This window comes from Myotis davidii, unplaced genomic scaffold (genome assembly GCF_000327345.1).
Source record: "Myotis davidii unplaced genomic scaffold, ASM32734v1 scaffold205, whole genome shotgun sequence".
Taxonomy (NCBI): domain Eukaryota; kingdom Metazoa; phylum Chordata; class Mammalia; order Chiroptera; family Vespertilionidae; genus Myotis; species Myotis davidii.
The window spans coordinates 3,378,880-3,397,968 of NW_006297573.1; the positions used below are offsets into that span (position 1 = coordinate 3,378,880).

Consider the following 19,089-nt stretch of genomic DNA (forward strand, 5'->3'; position numbering starts at 1 on the left):
TTCCAAGGCACTCTGAGCTCGTCTGGAGAATGCAGTCCAGTCATCAGCTTGACTTCATGGACGTTAGGCCAATGCAAAAGGAAGATGCGTTATGCAACATAGGTCAGACTGTAACTTGACTGAAATGGGAATCAGTCTAGGAATAACCTTTATGGGTGATTTCCAATTAGTCTTAAATCTCAATCTATTTGAGTTGGATCCACAGGACAACATACAAGAAATGCACCTCTCACCCTTGTGTAGTGCCCACCTAAGAAAATCTCCTGATTGGAAGTTGGTTTCCCTGGGGAGAAAGATGCAGGGATGGAGGTTAAAGCTGCTGTTTTTGCTCACTTACTTAAAATGTAAGTCACATCATTGCTCAAAATAGCTCCCTATTTCACTTAGCATGGGAGCCAAAGTCCTCCTCAAAATGGCCTATCTAGGCCCTATGTGCTCTAGCACCCCAGTGACCTCATTTTCTATTCTCTCCTTCTTGCTCTCTTTATTCCAGCCATACTGGCCTACTTGCTGTTGCACTGGCTGTCCCCTCATCCCCAGACATTACATGGCTAACTCCTTCACCTCTTTGATCTTTGCTCAACTGTCACCTTCTCAATGGAGTCTACTCTGACTGCTCCGTTTCACATCCCAACTCATCCCCCCCTGCCCTTACTACAGTTTCCTTTCCATGATACCCATCAACTTCATTATATTTAATAGTGTACTTACATGTTATGTCTATCTCTCCCACCAAGGCAAGGATTTTTGTTTGCTCATTAATGCTTCCCTAGCGTTTAGAAGAATTATTGGCACACAGTGAGTGCTTTCTATCTATCTTTCTATTGAATATGTAAATATAAAATGAATTAACTCATTTTTTCCTATCGGGTGAGGAGAAGCTACATGATGCATCTCTCTCTTTTGGACATTAACAATTCATGTTACCATATTAAAAGCTCTGGGTGTCTTATCATAAACAAGCCTGTTTAACTTTGTTTTACTCAGCTTTTCTAAAACTTACTGACTTTGGAATTCTTTTTTGTATTAGAACGACATGCATAGAATTATGGTACCGTTGATTGTAGGGTGTTTATTTTATGTACTGAGAAGGAAGAAAACAATGCTATTACTTTTAGTTGATTGGAAGATGCATCCTAGTTGAAGACATCTTTGAAATGTGGAAAAATGTGAGGCAAGTTAATAAAATGTGATATGAGCATTCCACAAAATCAGTATGCTACAGAACCAAGTTTAGAATACAGCACCCTGATGAGTTAGAGCTATTCTATCTAATACCAAGTGGCTATTGAGCGCTTGGTATGTGGCTAGTCTATTTGAAATGTGCTCTGAATAAAAAATAACACCCCACATTTCAACACTCAATATAAAATAAGAATGCCAAAATCAGTATGCCACAGAACGAAGTTTAGAATTCAGCACCCTGATGAATTAGACAAGGAAGCTATCTAATTCCAAGTGGCCATTGAGCGCTTGGTACATGGCTAGTCTATTTGAAATGTGCTCTGAATATAAAATAACATCCCACATTTCAACACTCAATATAAAATAAGAATGTAAAATATCTCATTAGTATTTTATATTGATCACTTTTTAATATTTTGAATACATTAGGTTAAACAAAATATATTTCTAAAATTAATTTAACCAATGTCTTTTCACCTTTTTAATATGACAACTAGAAAATTTAAAATTACATCTGTCAGGGTAGTTCAGTTGGTTAGAGTGTTGTCCCTATATGCAAGGTTGCCAATTTGATCTCCGGTCACATACAAGAAGCAACCAATGAATGCATAAATAAGTGAAACAACAAAATCAATGTTTTTTTCTCTCTCTCTCTCCTTTCCTCTCTCTATCTAAATAAATCAATTAAAAAAAGAAAATTTTAAATTATATATGTGGCCCACATTATATATTTACTAGAGGCCCGATGCACAAAATCCATGCAAGAGTAGGCCTTCCTTCCCTCAGCTGCCAGTACCTGCTTCCCTCTGACACCCAGGACCTGGGCTTCCCTTGCAGCCCCGGCTTCATCTGGAAGATTGTCCAGCCTAATTAGCATATTATGCTTTTATTATTATAGATTATTTTAGAGACTTAGGTTGTGTGGCAAGAATAGTGATCACATCCATTTGTAAGTGCAAAACAGATTAAAATGGGAGCTCTTTGATGAAGGACAAATGGCTTTGAGCTAGAGAACTGTGTCTCATTCTTGATGTTGAAGGTTATTGAACACTATTGGCCTCAACCTAGAAAATGATGTATTGTTCAAGGCACTCGGAGCTCGTCTGGAGAATGCAGTCCAGTCATCAGCTTGACTTCATGGACGTTAGGCCAATGCAAAAGGAAGATGCGTTATGCAACATAGGTCAGACTGTAACTTGACTGAAATGGGAATCAGTCTAGGAATAACCTTTATGGGTGATTTCCAATTAGTCTTAAATCTCAAACTATTTGAGGTGGGTCCACAGGACAACATACAAAAAATGTACCTCTTACCCTTGTGTAGCGCCCACCTAAGAAAATCTCCTGATTGGAAGTTGGTTTCCCTGGGGAGAAAGATGCAGGGATGGAGGTTAAAGCTGCTGTTTTTGCTCACTTACTTAAAATGTAAGTCACATCATTGCTCAAAATAGCTCCCTTTTTCACTTAGCATGGGAGCCAAAGTCCTCCTCAAAATGGCCTACCTAGGCCCTATGTGCTCTAGCACCCCAGTGACCTCATTTTCTATTCTCTCCTTCTTGCTCTCTTTATTCCAGCCATACTGGCCTACTTGCTGTTGCACTGGCTGTCGCCTCATCCCCAGACATCACGTAGCTAACTCCTTCACCTCTTTGATCTTTGCTCAACTGTCACCTTCTCAATGGAGTCTACTCTGACTGCTCCGTTTCACATCCCAACTCATCCCCCCGCTGCCCTTACTACAGTTTCCTTTCCATGATACCTATCAACTTCATTATATTTAATAGTGTACTTACATGTTATGTCTATCTTTCCCACCAAGGCAGGGATTTTTGTTTGTTTGCTCATTAATGCTTTCCTAGCGTTTAGAAGAATTATTGACACACAGTGGGTGCTTTCTATCTATCTTTCTATTGAATATATAAATATAAAATGAATTAACTCATTTTTTCCTATCTATGCTTCTTTGATGCACCATGATAGAATTAATAAGGTTATATATTTTCCTGGTTTTGGTACTTTGAATTTATTATTTTCACAAGAGTTCTACCTTTTATGTCCCTGGGGTTTGGATGTTTACACTTCAGCATGGCAGTTCTGGATCTGGTTCTCTGTTTCTTTTGAGCTGGTTAGAACATGTTATTACCCAATGTAGGTCAGTTAGCACCCCTTTGTTCTGTAGCCATTTTTGTCTGTCTTGCCAGTGAGTGAAAAGAATTTACCACTCTTCCTTGCTCGGAAATCAATGATCATTCCATCTGTAGTAGATCATTTGCATATTCTTGGTATAGGATAACGTATATGTGAGACTCAGATGTCAGATTGGGCGGTCAGAATTGCTCATCTCTAGAATTCCCTATCTGAGCAAAAGGCACCTATTCCCATTCTTTTACCCAGCCATTCAAGCTGGAAACCTGGAGTCATTTTCCTAATTCCTACAAGGCACCACCAATCCCTTCTGAAAATCAAGAGATATTACCTTTGAGCTCTACAAATGTTTATTGAACGTCTACTCTAAAGAGAATAAGCCGTGCCAGTGAGTGAAAAGAATTTAGCACTCTTCCTTGCTTGGAAGTCAGTGATCATTCCATCTGTAGTAGATCATTTGCAGATTCTTGGTATAGGATAACGTGTATATGAGACTCAGATGTCAGATTTGGCGGTCAGAATTGCTCATCTTTAGAATTCCCTATCTGAGCAAAAGGCACCTATTCCCATTCTTTTACCCAGCCGTTCAAGCTGGAAACCTGGAGTCATTTTTCTAATTTCTACAAGGCACCACCAATCTCTTCTGAAAATCAAGAAATATTACCTTTGAGCTCTACGTTTATTGAACGTCTACTCTAAAGAGAATAAGCACTAGAGCATAGTGTTAGAAGAAAAAATAAACAAATAACTATAATGAAAGGCAAGATGGAGAATAAAAGTATTAGGTAATTACCTTTTAATTTATATATTTCCATCTCCAACATATTTTAAGTTTATTGAAAATTGGCAATGTGTCTTTTAGTTATCTGTTCCCTGGCATGGTGCCTTGCATAAGGATTTTTGGGTTTGATTAGTAATAAAGTTGAAATTCTGATACCCAGTTCTACATCCTAGTTGGATGTAACACTAAGATCAGAGTTTAAAGGAAGTCAGACAGCAAGGGTTGGCAAAATGGTCTAATTTCCACCTCAGTTTTCAGGGATTACTGTGGAATAAGAATAGAAAGGAAAGAACTGTAATTGCTGATAATGGCATGTTCTTTTTAACTTAGTGATGTAAATGTAGAAGACATCTTGGTTTATACTAAGCAAACAAGAAAATATAAGGCTTCGTAATGCTAATCTTGGTGATTTCATGATTCTTTTGGTGGTGGTGATGGTGGTGGTAGTGGTGGTGGTGTGGTGATGGTGATGGTTATGGTGGTGGTGGTGATGGCGATGATGATGGTGATGGTGGTGGCGGTGATGGTGATGGTGATGTGGTGATGGTGATGGTGATGGTGATGGTGGTGGTGGTGATGGTGATGACAATGGTGCTGGTGGTGATGATGGCGAAAGACTGATTATTCTCAATTCATGTCACAGCAAAGAAAACAAAAGTTCAGTTCTAAGTTGATCATGCCAACTGAAGACAAGTTAGCTTGTTCATGCCAACTGAAGACAAATTGAGTTGTTTTTTTTTCATTTTTTCTTATTGCCCACCGACTTCCAGATAACTATAGAAGTGGGACACACATTGATGAATCAGGTCGTTCCTGCCTTCAAGGAACTCACAATTTAGTGAAGACAGACATGCACAGTTATATTTCAAAGTGTGTGGTGGATATGGGGGTAAAATAAAAGTGAGCCAAAGAAGGGACAGAGATAGACAATACACTAAAAAAATGTAATGTACACACATTTTGGCTGCCATTATTAATTCCAGTGGATTAAATATGAAAAAAAAAATCAGTTGAGGTATCAGCTGTTAAACTGTGTATACATTTTGGAGGCTAGTTATATGGCTTTTACCAACCCTCATGGAAGTCTCCAAGGAGGAATGCACAAATTATCAAATGCTGCAAAACGTGTTGAGAGCTCAGGATCCCATGGGACCTTGGGAGGCCATGAACATCTCATGGTCGGCATAGCACTCTCCTACATGAACTTAGAAAGGCAGGTTCTGAGCTGTCATTTCTTAATTACTTTTTTCTCCTAATTTTTAGCTTCGAGTACACCTGCTGTGAATATTTTTATATGGCTTTTACCAATCCTCATGGAAGTCTCCAAGGAGGAATGCACAAATTATCAAATGCTGCAAAACGTGTTGAGAGCTCAGGATCCCTTGGGACCTTGGGAGGCCATGCAGATCTCATGGACGGCATAGCACTTTCCTACATGAACTTAGAAAGGCAGGGTCTGAGCTGTCATTTCTTAATTATTTTTTTCTCCTGATTTTTAGCTTCGAGTACACCTGCTGTGAATATTCAGCCAGATGTTTCAGGAGGTTGGGACTGGCAGACTAAACCAGGTAAAGGCCAGCAGGCTATTCATATGCACATGTAACCAATTGCTAAAGCATGACTGTTCACCCAGAATGAAGTGAGTATTATAGCCCACCTATGTAATTTGTGTTGATCTTTCTATGTAACCAATTGCTAAAGCATGACTGTTCTCCCAGAATGAAGTGAGTTCTTACAGAGTATTATAGCCCACCTATGTAATTTGTGTTGATCTTTCATTATTTTTTTCTCCTGATTTTTAGCTTCGAGTACACCTGCTGTGAATATTCAGCCAGATGTTTCAGGAGGTTGGGACTGGCAGACTAAACCAGGTAAAGGCCAGCAGGCTATTCATATGCACATGTAACCAATTGCTAAAGCATGACTGTTCACCCAGAATGAAGTGAGTATTATAGCCCACCTATGTAATTTGTGTTGATCTTTCCTAAAGACTTATATTCTTGTGGAACTTTCCCATTGCATTTGATGACATGGTAATGACATGATAAAATGTATTACATGTTATTTTACTTTTCCTAGTCTCATTTGCTGAATGTCTGTTTTGATGCTAGAATTTGGCAGATCTGGGTATATACCTAACTCCGCCACTTAGAAGTTCTTGGATTTTTTTTTACAAGTCTGAATCTCAGTTTTGTTATCTGCAAAGTGGGATCCATAATTCTTGTCCCACATAGTTGTGTAGTTTAAGTGAAATAACTTATTTGAAAATTTCTAGTGCAGAGTAGCTGCTAAATAATTTGGATGGTCTTCCTTCTTCACAAAGGACTTGTTTCAGGGCTGGATTTGTCTGTGATTTCATAAATAAGTTCTTTCTCATGGCGAGATGGTGTTTATTGAGAGCCAACTTGTGTGATTGCATTCACAGCACTGTGCAAGTTACACACACACACACACACACACACACACACACACACACAATGTGCTTATCATGGCAACTTTCTGAAGCAGTTCCTGTTTCTTAACAAACGAGAAAAATGTTGAAACTCAGAGAAGTTAAACAGTGTGCACAAGGCCACTCATTCATTAAATAGCAGAGACAGAATTCAGATCCAGGCCTGACTACAAATCTCATAAAAAGAATGAAGTCAGATGACAGGAAAGGTAAACACTGGACATAATAGTTCACAGGTGTGGCCAGGAAACAACATATATGCCTTTTTTGGACCCTGTCTCTGCTCCAGGACACTATTCACTTAAGTTCAGAGAAACAAGGTCTACCAACTTCTAACATATTTCCAAATCCTGTCCTAATTTACCCTTACTGACAAAATTCAGAATTACACCTTAGACAACTAACTCATTTTCAATTATCTTATTCCTTTTCAGGAGGTTTTGGAATGGGAAGCAAGTCAGCTGCCACCAGCCCCACCGGATCCTCACATGGAACTCCCACCCATCAAAACAAACCCCAGACTCTGGATCCTTTTGCGGATCTTGGGACACTAGGTATAAACTTAACAGGTTAAGAAATCTACTTATTTGAGGCTACGAAACCTCAAATCTAAATCTTTAGTGTTATAATAAGCTGGTACCTAAAATGTTGTATATTCTTAAGGATATCCACTCTAAACCCGAGATTGGCTTTAAACACATACGCAAAAAATAGGCTTTAAGTAAGTCAGCTCACTAACTAACCCCTATTAATCCATTTTGGATTAGTAGGATGAATAAAGTTAGAATTTCTAGGAGCATCTGACAACAGAGTTTGCAGTAAAAGTAGCAACAGTGTAGGGAAACGTAAGCGGTGAGACTGGTCAGGTAGATTTGAGCCCCCTGGGGCCAGCTGTGCATAGGTGTTCTTGTGATGTTACCAGGGAGGTCCTTACACTGGTACCCCCCTTCTCGCCATCAACTACATACAAAAAATAGACTCTGTATAGTATTTTCAAAGTGGTTTTCATCGTGTGCTCATTGTTATTAGAGGATAAGTGTTACATGAGCAAGTAATTTTGGAAACACTGGGTTCGGTGGACTTTGATGACTGCAAAAACTTCTGGGAATAAATGGTCATAGTGATGCTTCCCAAAAGGTATACAGTTTGAAGTATTCTCGAACTATTTCACCAAGAAAGCATTTTTTTTGCAAGGAGTAGTTCATTGGATGTTCTGAAGCCTTGTCTCCTCCCTTTTCCTTCCTCCTCTGGGCAGTGCAGAGCTGTTAAACAAGGGTGGATGGGCCCTGACACGAAGGTTTAAGTTAGCCAGGTGGATAGTTCAGGTTCTCAGGAAGCCCTGGGGTATTTAGAGCCAAATTGTCTGCAGGGAATGAGAGCATGCTACCATTTTGACAGTAATTGGATCAGATTCTTGACTTGCCCTTATATATGCTTTAGAATTTTTTTTAAGAACTCTCAAAATTATTTTCCCTTCTTTGTATCCTAATGTAAGTTTAAAAATTTTAAATAACAATATCCGGTGGAATTCTACCTCAAATCAAACATCATTAGGTGTTCATTTTCCCCCCATTTATTCATTTCATAACTCTTTAGTGTCTTCAATATGCTAATACTGTTTTAATAAAAACCCACCACCAAAAACAATAATAACAAAATTTCTGTTTTCTAAAGCTTATATTCTAGAAAAGTAAATAAATAGTAAGTGAATAAATATATAATATAATAACTGTTTGCTGGGGGATTTACTATGTGCTGGGCACTATTTTAAGTGCTTTACATATATAAATTTATTTAATCTTCCCAATAATCTTTTGAAGTAGAGGCTATTATAATCCTCCTTTTGTAGATGAAGAGTGGCCATTGTAGGAGGCTCTTTTTAAAATCCAACATTATGTCTTGCATTTAGCTCTCATGTCCTTTTAGACATTGTTAATCTGGAATCATTCCTCAACCTTTCTTTGCCTTTTATGACATTGAAACTTGAAGGGCACAGGCCAATTAAGCAAGTCTCAATTTGTTAACTTTAATGACTTGCTTAAGGTGATGTCTGCCAGTTTCCTTCATTATAAAATTATAATTTTCCTCTTTGTAATTAATGAGTAATAGGGGGAGATAATTTGAGGCTATCCTATTTGAGATAATCCTATTAGAGAAGATTATATTCTCCACCTGACTTTTACCCACCTATTTTAACATTCATTAATGATTCTTTTCTGAAGTAGTCATTGTTATAATACTTGCAAAATTGTGATTCTTCTGATTCTTTCTTTCTTTCTACATTTATTAATTGGCATTTTACTGTAAAGAAAATAATTTTCTTTTTTCTCTCTCTTTCTCCCGTTCTCCCTCCTCATCCCTCACATCAGAATGGACTAATGGATTTTTTTGATTCATTGGGTTATCATTCATTACTGTGAATTATAGTGAAAAGCTCAGAAATTTGGGGAGGAATTAGGGATTTGGGTGCAGCCAATAAACATGACATTTGGAGGTAGGATGTGTGTGATCAATTCCCAACCTCGTTAACTACCTGTGTGATTATGAGTACATTAGTAAACCTTTTTGAGACTTGCTTTCCTCATCTTTAATGCGGGACCAATGATACTACCTATCTCCTAAGAGTGTTGCATAGACCGAAGGCAATAATAAACATATTTTGTAAACTCTAAAGAGCTCTGAAATGCTAGTTATTTTATTGTCATTGTTACTTTGGGTTTGGTGACAAAAGGGTCCCAGGAGATCACAACTATAACTGGCAGTTTCTCATTTTACCTCTTTAAACACAAGCCACAACTGGTCTTTCTATTTTAGAAACAGCTCAGCATGTATTCAGTGAATACTTTTAAGTTAGGGGATTATGGAATCAGGATTCTACTTAAATTCCTGGCACAAAATAATATCATGTTTAAAAGGTTGAATAAGATCCTTTGTTCTGTTCAAAGTTGGCTGTGCTTACTCTCCTGCAATGAAATCCAAGTAGAGTGAAATTGAAACCTACTCGTGAAATTTCAAAACATATTTGTTTACTCTTGAGCATTAACCACGCTTGTACTTCAACAAATAATGATTAATCCTGATCGTCGAAGTTTAAATAGCACCTTAATGAGTGAACATATTTTGTTTTATTTCCTGTTCTTATTATTTGGTAATCTTTAGTCCGGTCAAGAAATAGAATCTGCTTTGAAGAAGGGATGGAGGAGAGGAAGGCACAGTGGGGAGAGCCAGGGCTCTTCTGGCGTGGAGTCAAAGGCTTGGATTCAAATCCCTGTTTGTCACTTGCTGGTTGTGTGACGGAGAAAATCAGTTAACTGCTCTGAGCAGTTTGTTCATCTAAAGAAAAGATGAGGCTATTAATACATACCTAAAAATGTCATTGTGGGGACTAAAGGAAATATATACCTGCTTTTTTTTTTTTTTAGTATTAGGAAGGTTAATAGTGCTATTAGTCAAAGCAATTTCCACTAAAGCTATTGCAAACAGTAACTCAGGACACAAGAGTTAAAGGCTACTCAAAACAGCATTACCTTATTTCTTCCGCCCCCTTTTTTTTTCTATAGGTAGTTCTTCATTTGCCAGCAAACCCACCACACCAACTGGACTGGGTGGGGGATTTCCACCTCTCAGCTCACCACAGAAAGCTTCTCCCCAACCTATGGGTGGAGGGTGGCAGCAGGGAAGTGGCTACAACTGGCAGCAGACACAGTCTAAGCCACAGCCCAGCATGCCGCACTCCTCTCCCCAGAACCGGCCCAACTACAACGTGAGCTTCTCAGCCATGCCTGGGGTCCAGAATGAACGTGGGAAAGGATCGACTAATTTGGGTAAGGATGATGGTATGGAGCGTGGCTGTAGCGTGGCCTGTGTTGTCATTCTACCTGGATGTATGTATGTCCTAAGAAGGAGACAGAAAATAATTCCAATGATTTCTGAGACAATCATACAGTTGTAGAGACACAACATGACCCCTGCCTCCAACTCTGTGCCTAGAGTACCTGGGTATACCATGCTCTGAATGCCTTATCATTTTATGACTGTTGCTTCACTTGTCTGTTTCTCCCCACACTGAGACCAGATGTGTGTATGTTTACCATGTTATCACTAGCGCATAGCATAGCGCTTGGCACACCATATACACTAAATCAGGGGTGGGGAATCTTTTTTCTACCAAGGGCCATTTGGGTATTTATAACACCATTCATGGGCCATACAAAATTATCAACTTAAAAATTAGCCTGCTATATTTGGCCAAACATTTAATTAACTCACCCCTAATGCCTTGGCATGGCCAGACCAAATGATTTCAAGGGCCTTATATGGCATGTGGGCCAGGCATTCCCCACCCCTGCACTAAATGAATATTGAGTGAATGAGTGGAGGGGTGGGTGGATCTTGAAGCTGTCGTTCCTTTGAAAGAAGGGGTAGAAGAGAAAGATTGGGAACTTCTTAAGCACTGTGTTCACATTTGCCCTTGGGTCCTGGTTACAGTGAATCTGTCTTAGACATTGAGTCTTACGCTGCATAAGCGGATGTTCCTGAGGCCACTGGGTTTCCTGTGATGGTTTTCCCTCTCTTCTGAGAACACGATATGGGTCAACAGCTAAGGCTCTAGGATACGTTGGATGGGCTTCTTTTTATTTTTAACTTTTGAATGGGATTGTTGCTGAGTAAAAATATTTTGCATAGCAGGAGTGGTTAAACTTGAGTTTATTAAAAGGCATGGTATGATACATTTTGCATTCCAGTTGATCTGATCATACCCAGGAATTAAATATATAGGGACATGATGAGGAAATAGGCCCTTCCCTCTACAGAATCCATGGAGAGAAATCCTACTTTTCCTAGTAGCAGTAACTAACATTTATTGAGTACTTACTACATTGTGTCAGTTGCCATTCTAAACAGTTTTCGTGGATTATTTCATATAATCTTGAAAACTAACCCTGTGCTGTAGGTGAGGAATCTGTGACAAGATCGATAATTTTTTAAATTCATACAACTTGTAAGTGACAGAGCTAAGATTTGGTCCCAAGTGATCTGGCCCCAGAATGTCTGCTCTTAACTGCCACACTGTACTGGTCATGACGTGGGTGCCTTCTCACAACACTAGCGTGATAGGGATTCTTTTATTAGGAACTGGTACATCACGTTTTGGAGAGCGATGGATATTCTTTGGACAATTCCACGAGTCTTGTGGCTTCCTTCCCATTTTTATTTTGAGTGGATGTGTGGTGAGTGTCTTCATCAGCAAATATTTATGGAGCATCTTCAGTGTAGAAAACACTGTGGATTCAGTAGTGAAGAGGACAGGCAAAATCCCTAGTCAATGTGTGTATGTATGAATGTGTGTACAGAGCGCCTTAGAATATGGAGATGGCAAATGGGTTTTGATTTGGACACCAACTTTGGTTGAAGCGCATTGATGGCATTGATGGCATGGACTGCTGTGTTTTGGTTCTGCGTTTTTTTTTTAAATATATTTTTATTGATTTTAGAGAGGAAGGTAGAGTGAGAGAGAAAGAAACATCAATGATGAGAGAGAATCACTGATCGGCTGCCTCCTGCAAGCCCCCTACTGGAGATCGAATCCGCAACCTGGGCATGTGCCCTTGTCCAGAACCAAAACCAGGACCCTTCAGTCCACAGGCCGATGCTCTATCCACTGAGTCAAACCAGATAGGGCTCTGTTTTGTTTTAATTTAATAAATATTTAAATAGCCAGGTACTGTTCTAAGCACTTTAAAATGCTAACATCAATTCTCACACAACCCCATGAGGTAAGTAGTACAGACTGTACAGATGAGGTAAGGCATGGAGATGATCAGTAACTTGTCTCAAGGTAACATTACAGAAGTAGCAGAGCTGTGGAATTCAGACCCCAGGGAGTCTGTCTCCAGAGTCTCTGCACCACCAGCTAGGCTGCCTCTTCAAATAGAATGAGAACGATTGAGGCCCAACCAGACTTGTAGAAAAAGACCACTATGATGGACTAAAACTGTCAGCTGGGTGGGTATAGGAGGGAAAGTGGTGGCATGCATAGATTTCAAGTACCAAGACCCAGACTTCGTGCCATCATAGATAATAACGAGTTGTATGACTAGGAGAGAGCGTGGGGGAGAATCAATATTACCCTTATCTACACATAGATGGTACGGTGGAAACAGAATTATAGAATTGGATTTAGTCTAATGATCTAGCCTCAAGTCCTAGCTTTGCCATGGACACGGCATATGGTTCTGGAAAAAATCTCTTCAGTTCCGTGGACTTCATTTTCCTCATCTATAAAATGAGCATGGGAGTCTTATACTCTACCCACAGGGTAAATGTGAGTATTAAGGGGATTTATGCATGCGAAAGCAACTTGAAGATTCTAAGTGTCATGAGACAGTGGTCTGATACTTTAAGGGTAAACACTATAATGATTTTTTTTAAAAAAATTATATTGCAGAAGGGAAACAAAAAGCAGCTGACTTTGAAGACCTACTTTCTGGTCAAGGCTTCAATGCACACAAAGACAAAAAGGGGCCTCGAACAATAGCCGAGATGAGAAAGGAAGAAATGGCTAAGGAAATGGATCCTGAGAGATTAAAGGTGAGTCCCTGGCCCAGTGCGATTATCCTGTATGACAAGGTTACGTGTGCAGAGCTATCATGTTCCTAGTCCCCAGCTTCCGCAGTGCTTTCCTCCACTTTTAACCAGAGCCATTCTGCGTTTATCTGTTTCTGATTCTGGAAGTTTCTGAGAGGATTTGACTTGGAGAAAAAGAATGTTTCTCCATTTTTTTTAAAGTTTGAAAACCAGCTCTTCTAACTGCTTTATTTCACAGATGATGAAACAGATGATAGTTCATAGATGAGGATGTTGTGTGGACAGGGGGACCCAGGTGAGCTTGGAAACAAAAGAGTGGTTGTGTTGATGAGTTGTGGAAGGTAGTGGAAGAACTTATAAACATCAAGAGAATAAGAATGCCCTTCATAGAGGGAGAAGTCCAGTTTCTCTTGGCAAGTTCAGGTAGTACCTCATTGTGGCTTTGATTTGTATTTCCCTGTATATTAATAATGCTGAGCATCTTTTATTATATCTGTTGGCTATTTGTGTGTCTTTGGAAAAATGTCTATTTAAATCTTTGAAGCCTTTTAAAAAATATATATTTTTATCAATTTCAGAGAGGGAGAGAGAGGGAGAGAGTGATAGAATCATCAGTGATGAGAGAGAATCCTTGTTCGGCTGCCTCCTGCATGACCCACACTGGAGATCGAGACCTCAACCTGGGCATGTGCCCTGATGGGAATTGAACCATGACCTCCTGCTTCATAGGTTGATGCTCAACCGGCCAGGCTTACTAAACCTTTTTGAGCTCTATTCTGTGCTAAGAGAGTTATTTGGTTTCTGAGAAACAGTGTTATGTAAGAAATAGTACCTTTCCTCAAACAGCTCTGCCTCATGGCAGGGAAGGACAAACACACAGACAATTACAATGAAGGGTGGCACATATTATGATAGAAACATATTTACGGAAGTAGCCTGGAGAAATTCTTTCTTTTTTTCAAGGGGCATTTATTTTATATTAGTTTGCCAGACACTGTACCAGGCAGAATTGGATAGCAGAGACCAAAATAGACATGGGGTATGTCCCCATGGAGTGTATACTTTAGGAATGAATAATCCACTCTGGGGTGGGGCAGAGAGGCAGGAATTCAGACTCTCAAAGGGGAACAGTATGAAATTCCTCAGCAGGCTTTTGAAGGATGATGAAGAGTTAACCAGAAAGAGAAGTCAGGAAGTACAGGTGGAAAAGCTTTCCAGGTAAAGGAAGCAGCATGGAGTAGCAGGGGGCCTCGGGTACTTGGATGTTGCTGGAGCAGGAGGGATTCCCGAGAGTCCCAATAGAGACCTTCTGAATTTCTTAATTCCCCTGCATTTACAGATTCTGGAATGGATTGAAGGCAAAGAGAGAAATATCAGAGCACTTCTCTCCACGATGCACACTGTGCTGTGGGCTGGGGAGACCAAGTGGAAGCCAGTGAGCATGGCAGACCTGGTAACGCCAGAGCAGGTGAAGAAGGTGTACAGGCGAGCTGTGCTGGTGGTGCATCCAGACAAAGTGAGCATAACCTACCCTATTGTATTGCCTGTTTGCTCCTCATTTCATTAATTTATAACCATGTATTAAAACAGCATACCTTCTTTTAAAAAAATATTCCTTTTATTAATTTCAGAGAGAGGAAGGGAGAGCTGAGAGAGAGAAACATCAATGATGAGAGAGAATCATTGACCGGCTGCCTCCTGCACACCCCACTCTGGAGACCGAGCCCATAACCTGGATATATGCCCTGACTGGAATTGAACCATGACGTCCTTCCTGGTTCATGGGTCGATGCACAACCACTGAGCCACACCAGCTGGGCAAAGCTACATACTTTCAATTTGCTGGTTATTAGGCCATTTATATGATAAAATAAAGTTCATGGGCTAAAATCCAGTATTTAAAAAAACTTTATAAAGTGGATAAAAAATCAAACTACATATTACGAATAATGGAATGGGGGCTTTCCTTACAGAGGAATATCACCAGTGACTAAAGTTTAGGATCTCCAAGAACTTAGCTATTTTTAGAAATGGGAAAATGGGAGTTTAGAAATACAATCAATTGGAGATAGACTGTCATAATCTTTTGTCAATTGGTAGATAATTCTGGAAAACTTCTGGAGAATAGAGAATAATCTTTTGCTGCCCAATAAGTTCTCTGTTATCTACTCATTGACCTACCATATGTGAATTTCTAGGGAAGGGGTGGGCAAACTTTTTGACTCGAGGGCCACAATGGGTTCTTAAACTGGACCAGAGGGCCGGAACAAAAGCATGGATGGAGTGTTTGTGTGAACTAATATAAATTCAAAGTAAACATAATTACATAAAAGGGTACGGTCTTTTTTTTCAATAGTTTTATTCATTTCAAACGGGCCAGATCCGGCCCCACAGGCCATAGTTTGCCCACGGCTGTTCTAGGGAGAAGGCATTCTGTGGAGGTCATAGTAATGAGGGGCACATAGATTGGGCTGTAAGAGGAGAAATGGCTTCATAGAAAAACATTTCAATAGCATAGAGCCCACATATTAGCAGTGAAAATGTAATATAAATAAAATTCTGGTCTGTGGTATCTAATGTGTGTTTTGTTTTTTCTATAGGCTACTGGGCAACCCTATGAACAATATGCAAAGATGATTTTCATGGAGCTCAATGATGCCTGGTCTGAATTTGAAAATCAAGGCCCAAAGCCCTTGTATTAATTTATGAGCTTTTCCGTCTCTGCTGCAGACCTGTGCTAATGCTTAGTGTATGTCAGTTCTGAGGTTTTCAAAGATGAACCAAAAACTCCAGTAACATGTATCCAGTACTAAACTGTTAAATCACTCGTGAATTACTTCCTCATTGATAAGGAATGTGGATGTTTGTTTTCTCAAGTCCCCACCAGAAAAGGTCCAAAGCAGGAGAGGACTTTTTAGTCAGCTGACCTTGCAGAGTTACAACATTCCTGCCTGCCCTTTGAGGAACCTCCTCAGCACATTGTGGGGAAACGGAAAACAGAGGCCACAGAAGCATAACATCATCTCATTGTCTGGGAATAGGATTAATGAGCAGAATTCATGATAACAGGATTACATGAAGGATTTTAACTAATGGTTTTTAGATTTTCTTGGAAAGATATAATTTACACAATGGCTTTAGACTCCAGGAATACAAACACCGAGTTTTTTGTTTTTGTTTTTTTTTTAACGGACATTGCATGTCAGCATTAACATAACACTGTATACTTTGGGTCAAGAGGACTAACAGATGCAAGTGAACTTGAATTGTGGGAAGTGATTATACTACAATCCAGTGATGACCACAAACTCTTAAAATTAGTGAAAATGTTGGGTAAAGAAAATAGCCACTCTGTAAAAAATGTTAATCCTGGTCAGAAAGGTAGGCTGCTGCTTTCCTATCCCTTTAGAAAACTGGTTGCTTAATGAAAGAAGTCTTAGTACCATAACAACAACTCAACCGGATTTGAAAGCAACTTCTAATTTTGCCCTTAGGCTTAATGCTCTTCCCTTTGCTTAGCCGAGAACATGTTCTGAGCTTGTCGTGAAGCAGTTTGGCACATTCACAAGTTATCAGGACCGATCCCTAGAGCGGACTGAATGCCCTCTAGGTTTGTGAGTGGTTGTGGTGCGAGCGTAGAAGACAACACTGAACACTCGTAACCAAACAGGTACAGTTGCAGTGAGGAAGCTGGGCTGATCTTCAGACCCAGTCAGATGGCTTGTCAAGATTTTTAGGTTCCTCTCCGCAGTTGGTAGATTGGATTCCTTGGATTGTCAGTGGGGTTTATTGTTTTAACAGTTGTTGGGGATCCACAGGAACAGCATTCACACAGGGACGTCTGTGAAAGCAAAGCAAGAATGAAACCTTCACGGACTTTAAATGGGTTGGATTTTAGTTCACTGTTTTGGCTGTTTGTGGCTTTAAGAGGTAAGCAGTTGCTATCCTGTGACTGTAGTAGATCTCTTTGGTGCACACATAGACAGTGAGCATAGTATATATATATATATATATATATATATATATGCAAAGCAGATGGGCAAAAAGATTCCCATGATAATATTGTGAAAAGCTTTCAAAAATTGTTTTCCAAGACAATCATTTTTTTTCTACTTTAATTTTCATGTGGCAAACTGTACCAGAGAAACAGCATGTCAATGCTTTATGTTCCAAGTTAGAAAAAAGAAAAAAATGCTTTATGTTCCATGTAGAACTTTTTTTTTCCTTTTTTTTTGTTAAAAGGATTTGTTTTCTATTTTACTTTTTACTGACAATGTGAAACTCGCAAAAAATGTTCTTTTAAAATATACAGCTACAAACTGTTCAAGGCAACCATAACAAACTAGGTGTTATTTATTAACATATTATAAAATAATGTTTGATCCAGTATGTGCTTGTCTTATTTAAAATTGGAATGTGAGACATGTGTCTGTGACTTGGTTTTATTCTCATTCACATTTGTAGATATTGTGTGAACTACAGTATATAATGATAATAATTAAAAGGATATGTGAATGCCACCTACATTTTGAAATGATAGCACTATATTAGCTTTGTATCATGTTTGGGTAATTCATCACTGTTCACAGTTTAAAACACCATTAAACATTATGTAATTAGCAATGAGAAAGAATCTTACCTAACTTAATTTTGGGTTCCCCCATCTCTTTTCCAAATATGTTATAACTCTGGAGCCCTATTTATCTTAAAACCCTTAACATATGCAGACCAACAGGTTTTTGCATTCCTTTTAAATATCTGGTTGTGACAGAGCTTCTTGTTGGTCAAATTCGCCGTTTCATTCATTCATATTTATTGTAATATATTTTTGTTTTGTAAATATGTTACACACAATAAAATGTGATTGGTTTAAAATATTTGTAATGTATATTAAAAGGCTCAAAAATATATTTGTAGAAATCTGTTATTTTTGCACTCGTAGGAAAATAATGACAAGCTTGAATTATACCTTCTGACATGATTTGCATTTTTAAAAAGTTACGGGCAAAGAATATGGAAAGCATAGAACACATTTGTACCAAAATGTAATCTGACAGGATTTCTGCATTTATACTCTAACCACCCCAACTGCCACCCTTGCCCCATGGCACACACAGTTTTATCATGCTACGTGAATACTATGTTTCAAAAAGAATCAGCATAGAAATCCTGGTCTCCTAGCTAGAATATTAATGGGTTTCAAAGCTTCATTTGCATACTAAAGCAGGGGGATTGATTCTGGGAGTTTTAATAAGTGTACCTTCCATTTATGAGGAGACATGGGAGGAGCGAGGAAAATAAACAGGTAATTAAACATGTGTTGAGACTATAGTATGCTCAGAATACAGTTTTGAAAAAGTAAACCGAGCAGGAATCTGAAAGGTGGTGGGGGTGAGAATTTGTACTTCTCAGGTAGCCAGGGAAACCCTGGGTTCCCATGAAACCCTTTAAGTTTTGTTGAAAATTAAGCAAAAGCAATCAAAGAGGGGCAGGGCCCTACAAAATGGCCCACTGGGGAGGGCTCAGGTCCTAGACAGTGATGGCGAACCTTTTGAGCTCGGCATGTCAGCATTTTGAAAAACCCTAACTTAACTCTGGTGCCGAGTCACATATAGAAATTTTTTGATCTTTGCAACCATAGTAAAACAAAGATTGATATTTTTGATATTTATTTTACATATTTAAATGCCATTTAACAAAGAAAAATCAACCAAAAAAATGAGTTCGCGTGTCACCTCTGACACGTGTGTCATAGGTTCGCCATCACTGTTAGGCGAGAGATCGCGGTGCAGGATGGGGGATACCGGGAGCTAGCGGCTTTGCAGGGATGGCCCAGAATGTGGATCAGGAGGCAGGCGCCGAGCTCCGCAAGATGGGGGAGGAGCTAAGCGAGGTGGGGGCGGAGTTACGGGCGTAAAGGGGCGGGGCTCTACGTGGC

At 39.3% G+C, this 19,089-nt stretch overlaps 1 protein-coding gene across 1 annotated transcript in view; it reads left to right on the forward strand.

Moving 5' to 3' along the window:
- DNAJC6 (DnaJ heat shock protein family (Hsp40) member C6) overlaps positions 1-17,005 on the forward strand; it is a 90,499-nt gene extending 73,494 nt beyond the window's left edge. The window contains exons 14-19 of the mRNA XM_006773276.2: positions 5,611-5,679; positions 6,998-7,117; positions 10,124-10,387; positions 13,012-13,154; positions 14,491-14,667; positions 15,752-17,005. Of these exons, the coding sequence (XP_006773339.1) occupies positions 5,611-5,679; positions 6,998-7,117; positions 10,124-10,387; positions 13,012-13,154; positions 14,491-14,667; positions 15,752-15,853 (875 nt within the window). The 3' untranslated portion in view covers positions 15,854-17,005. The remainder of the gene's footprint in view (positions 1-5,610; positions 5,680-6,997; positions 7,118-10,123; positions 10,388-13,011; positions 13,155-14,490; positions 14,668-15,751) is intronic.
- The last annotated feature ends 2,084 nt before the right edge of the window (positions 17,006-19,089 follow it).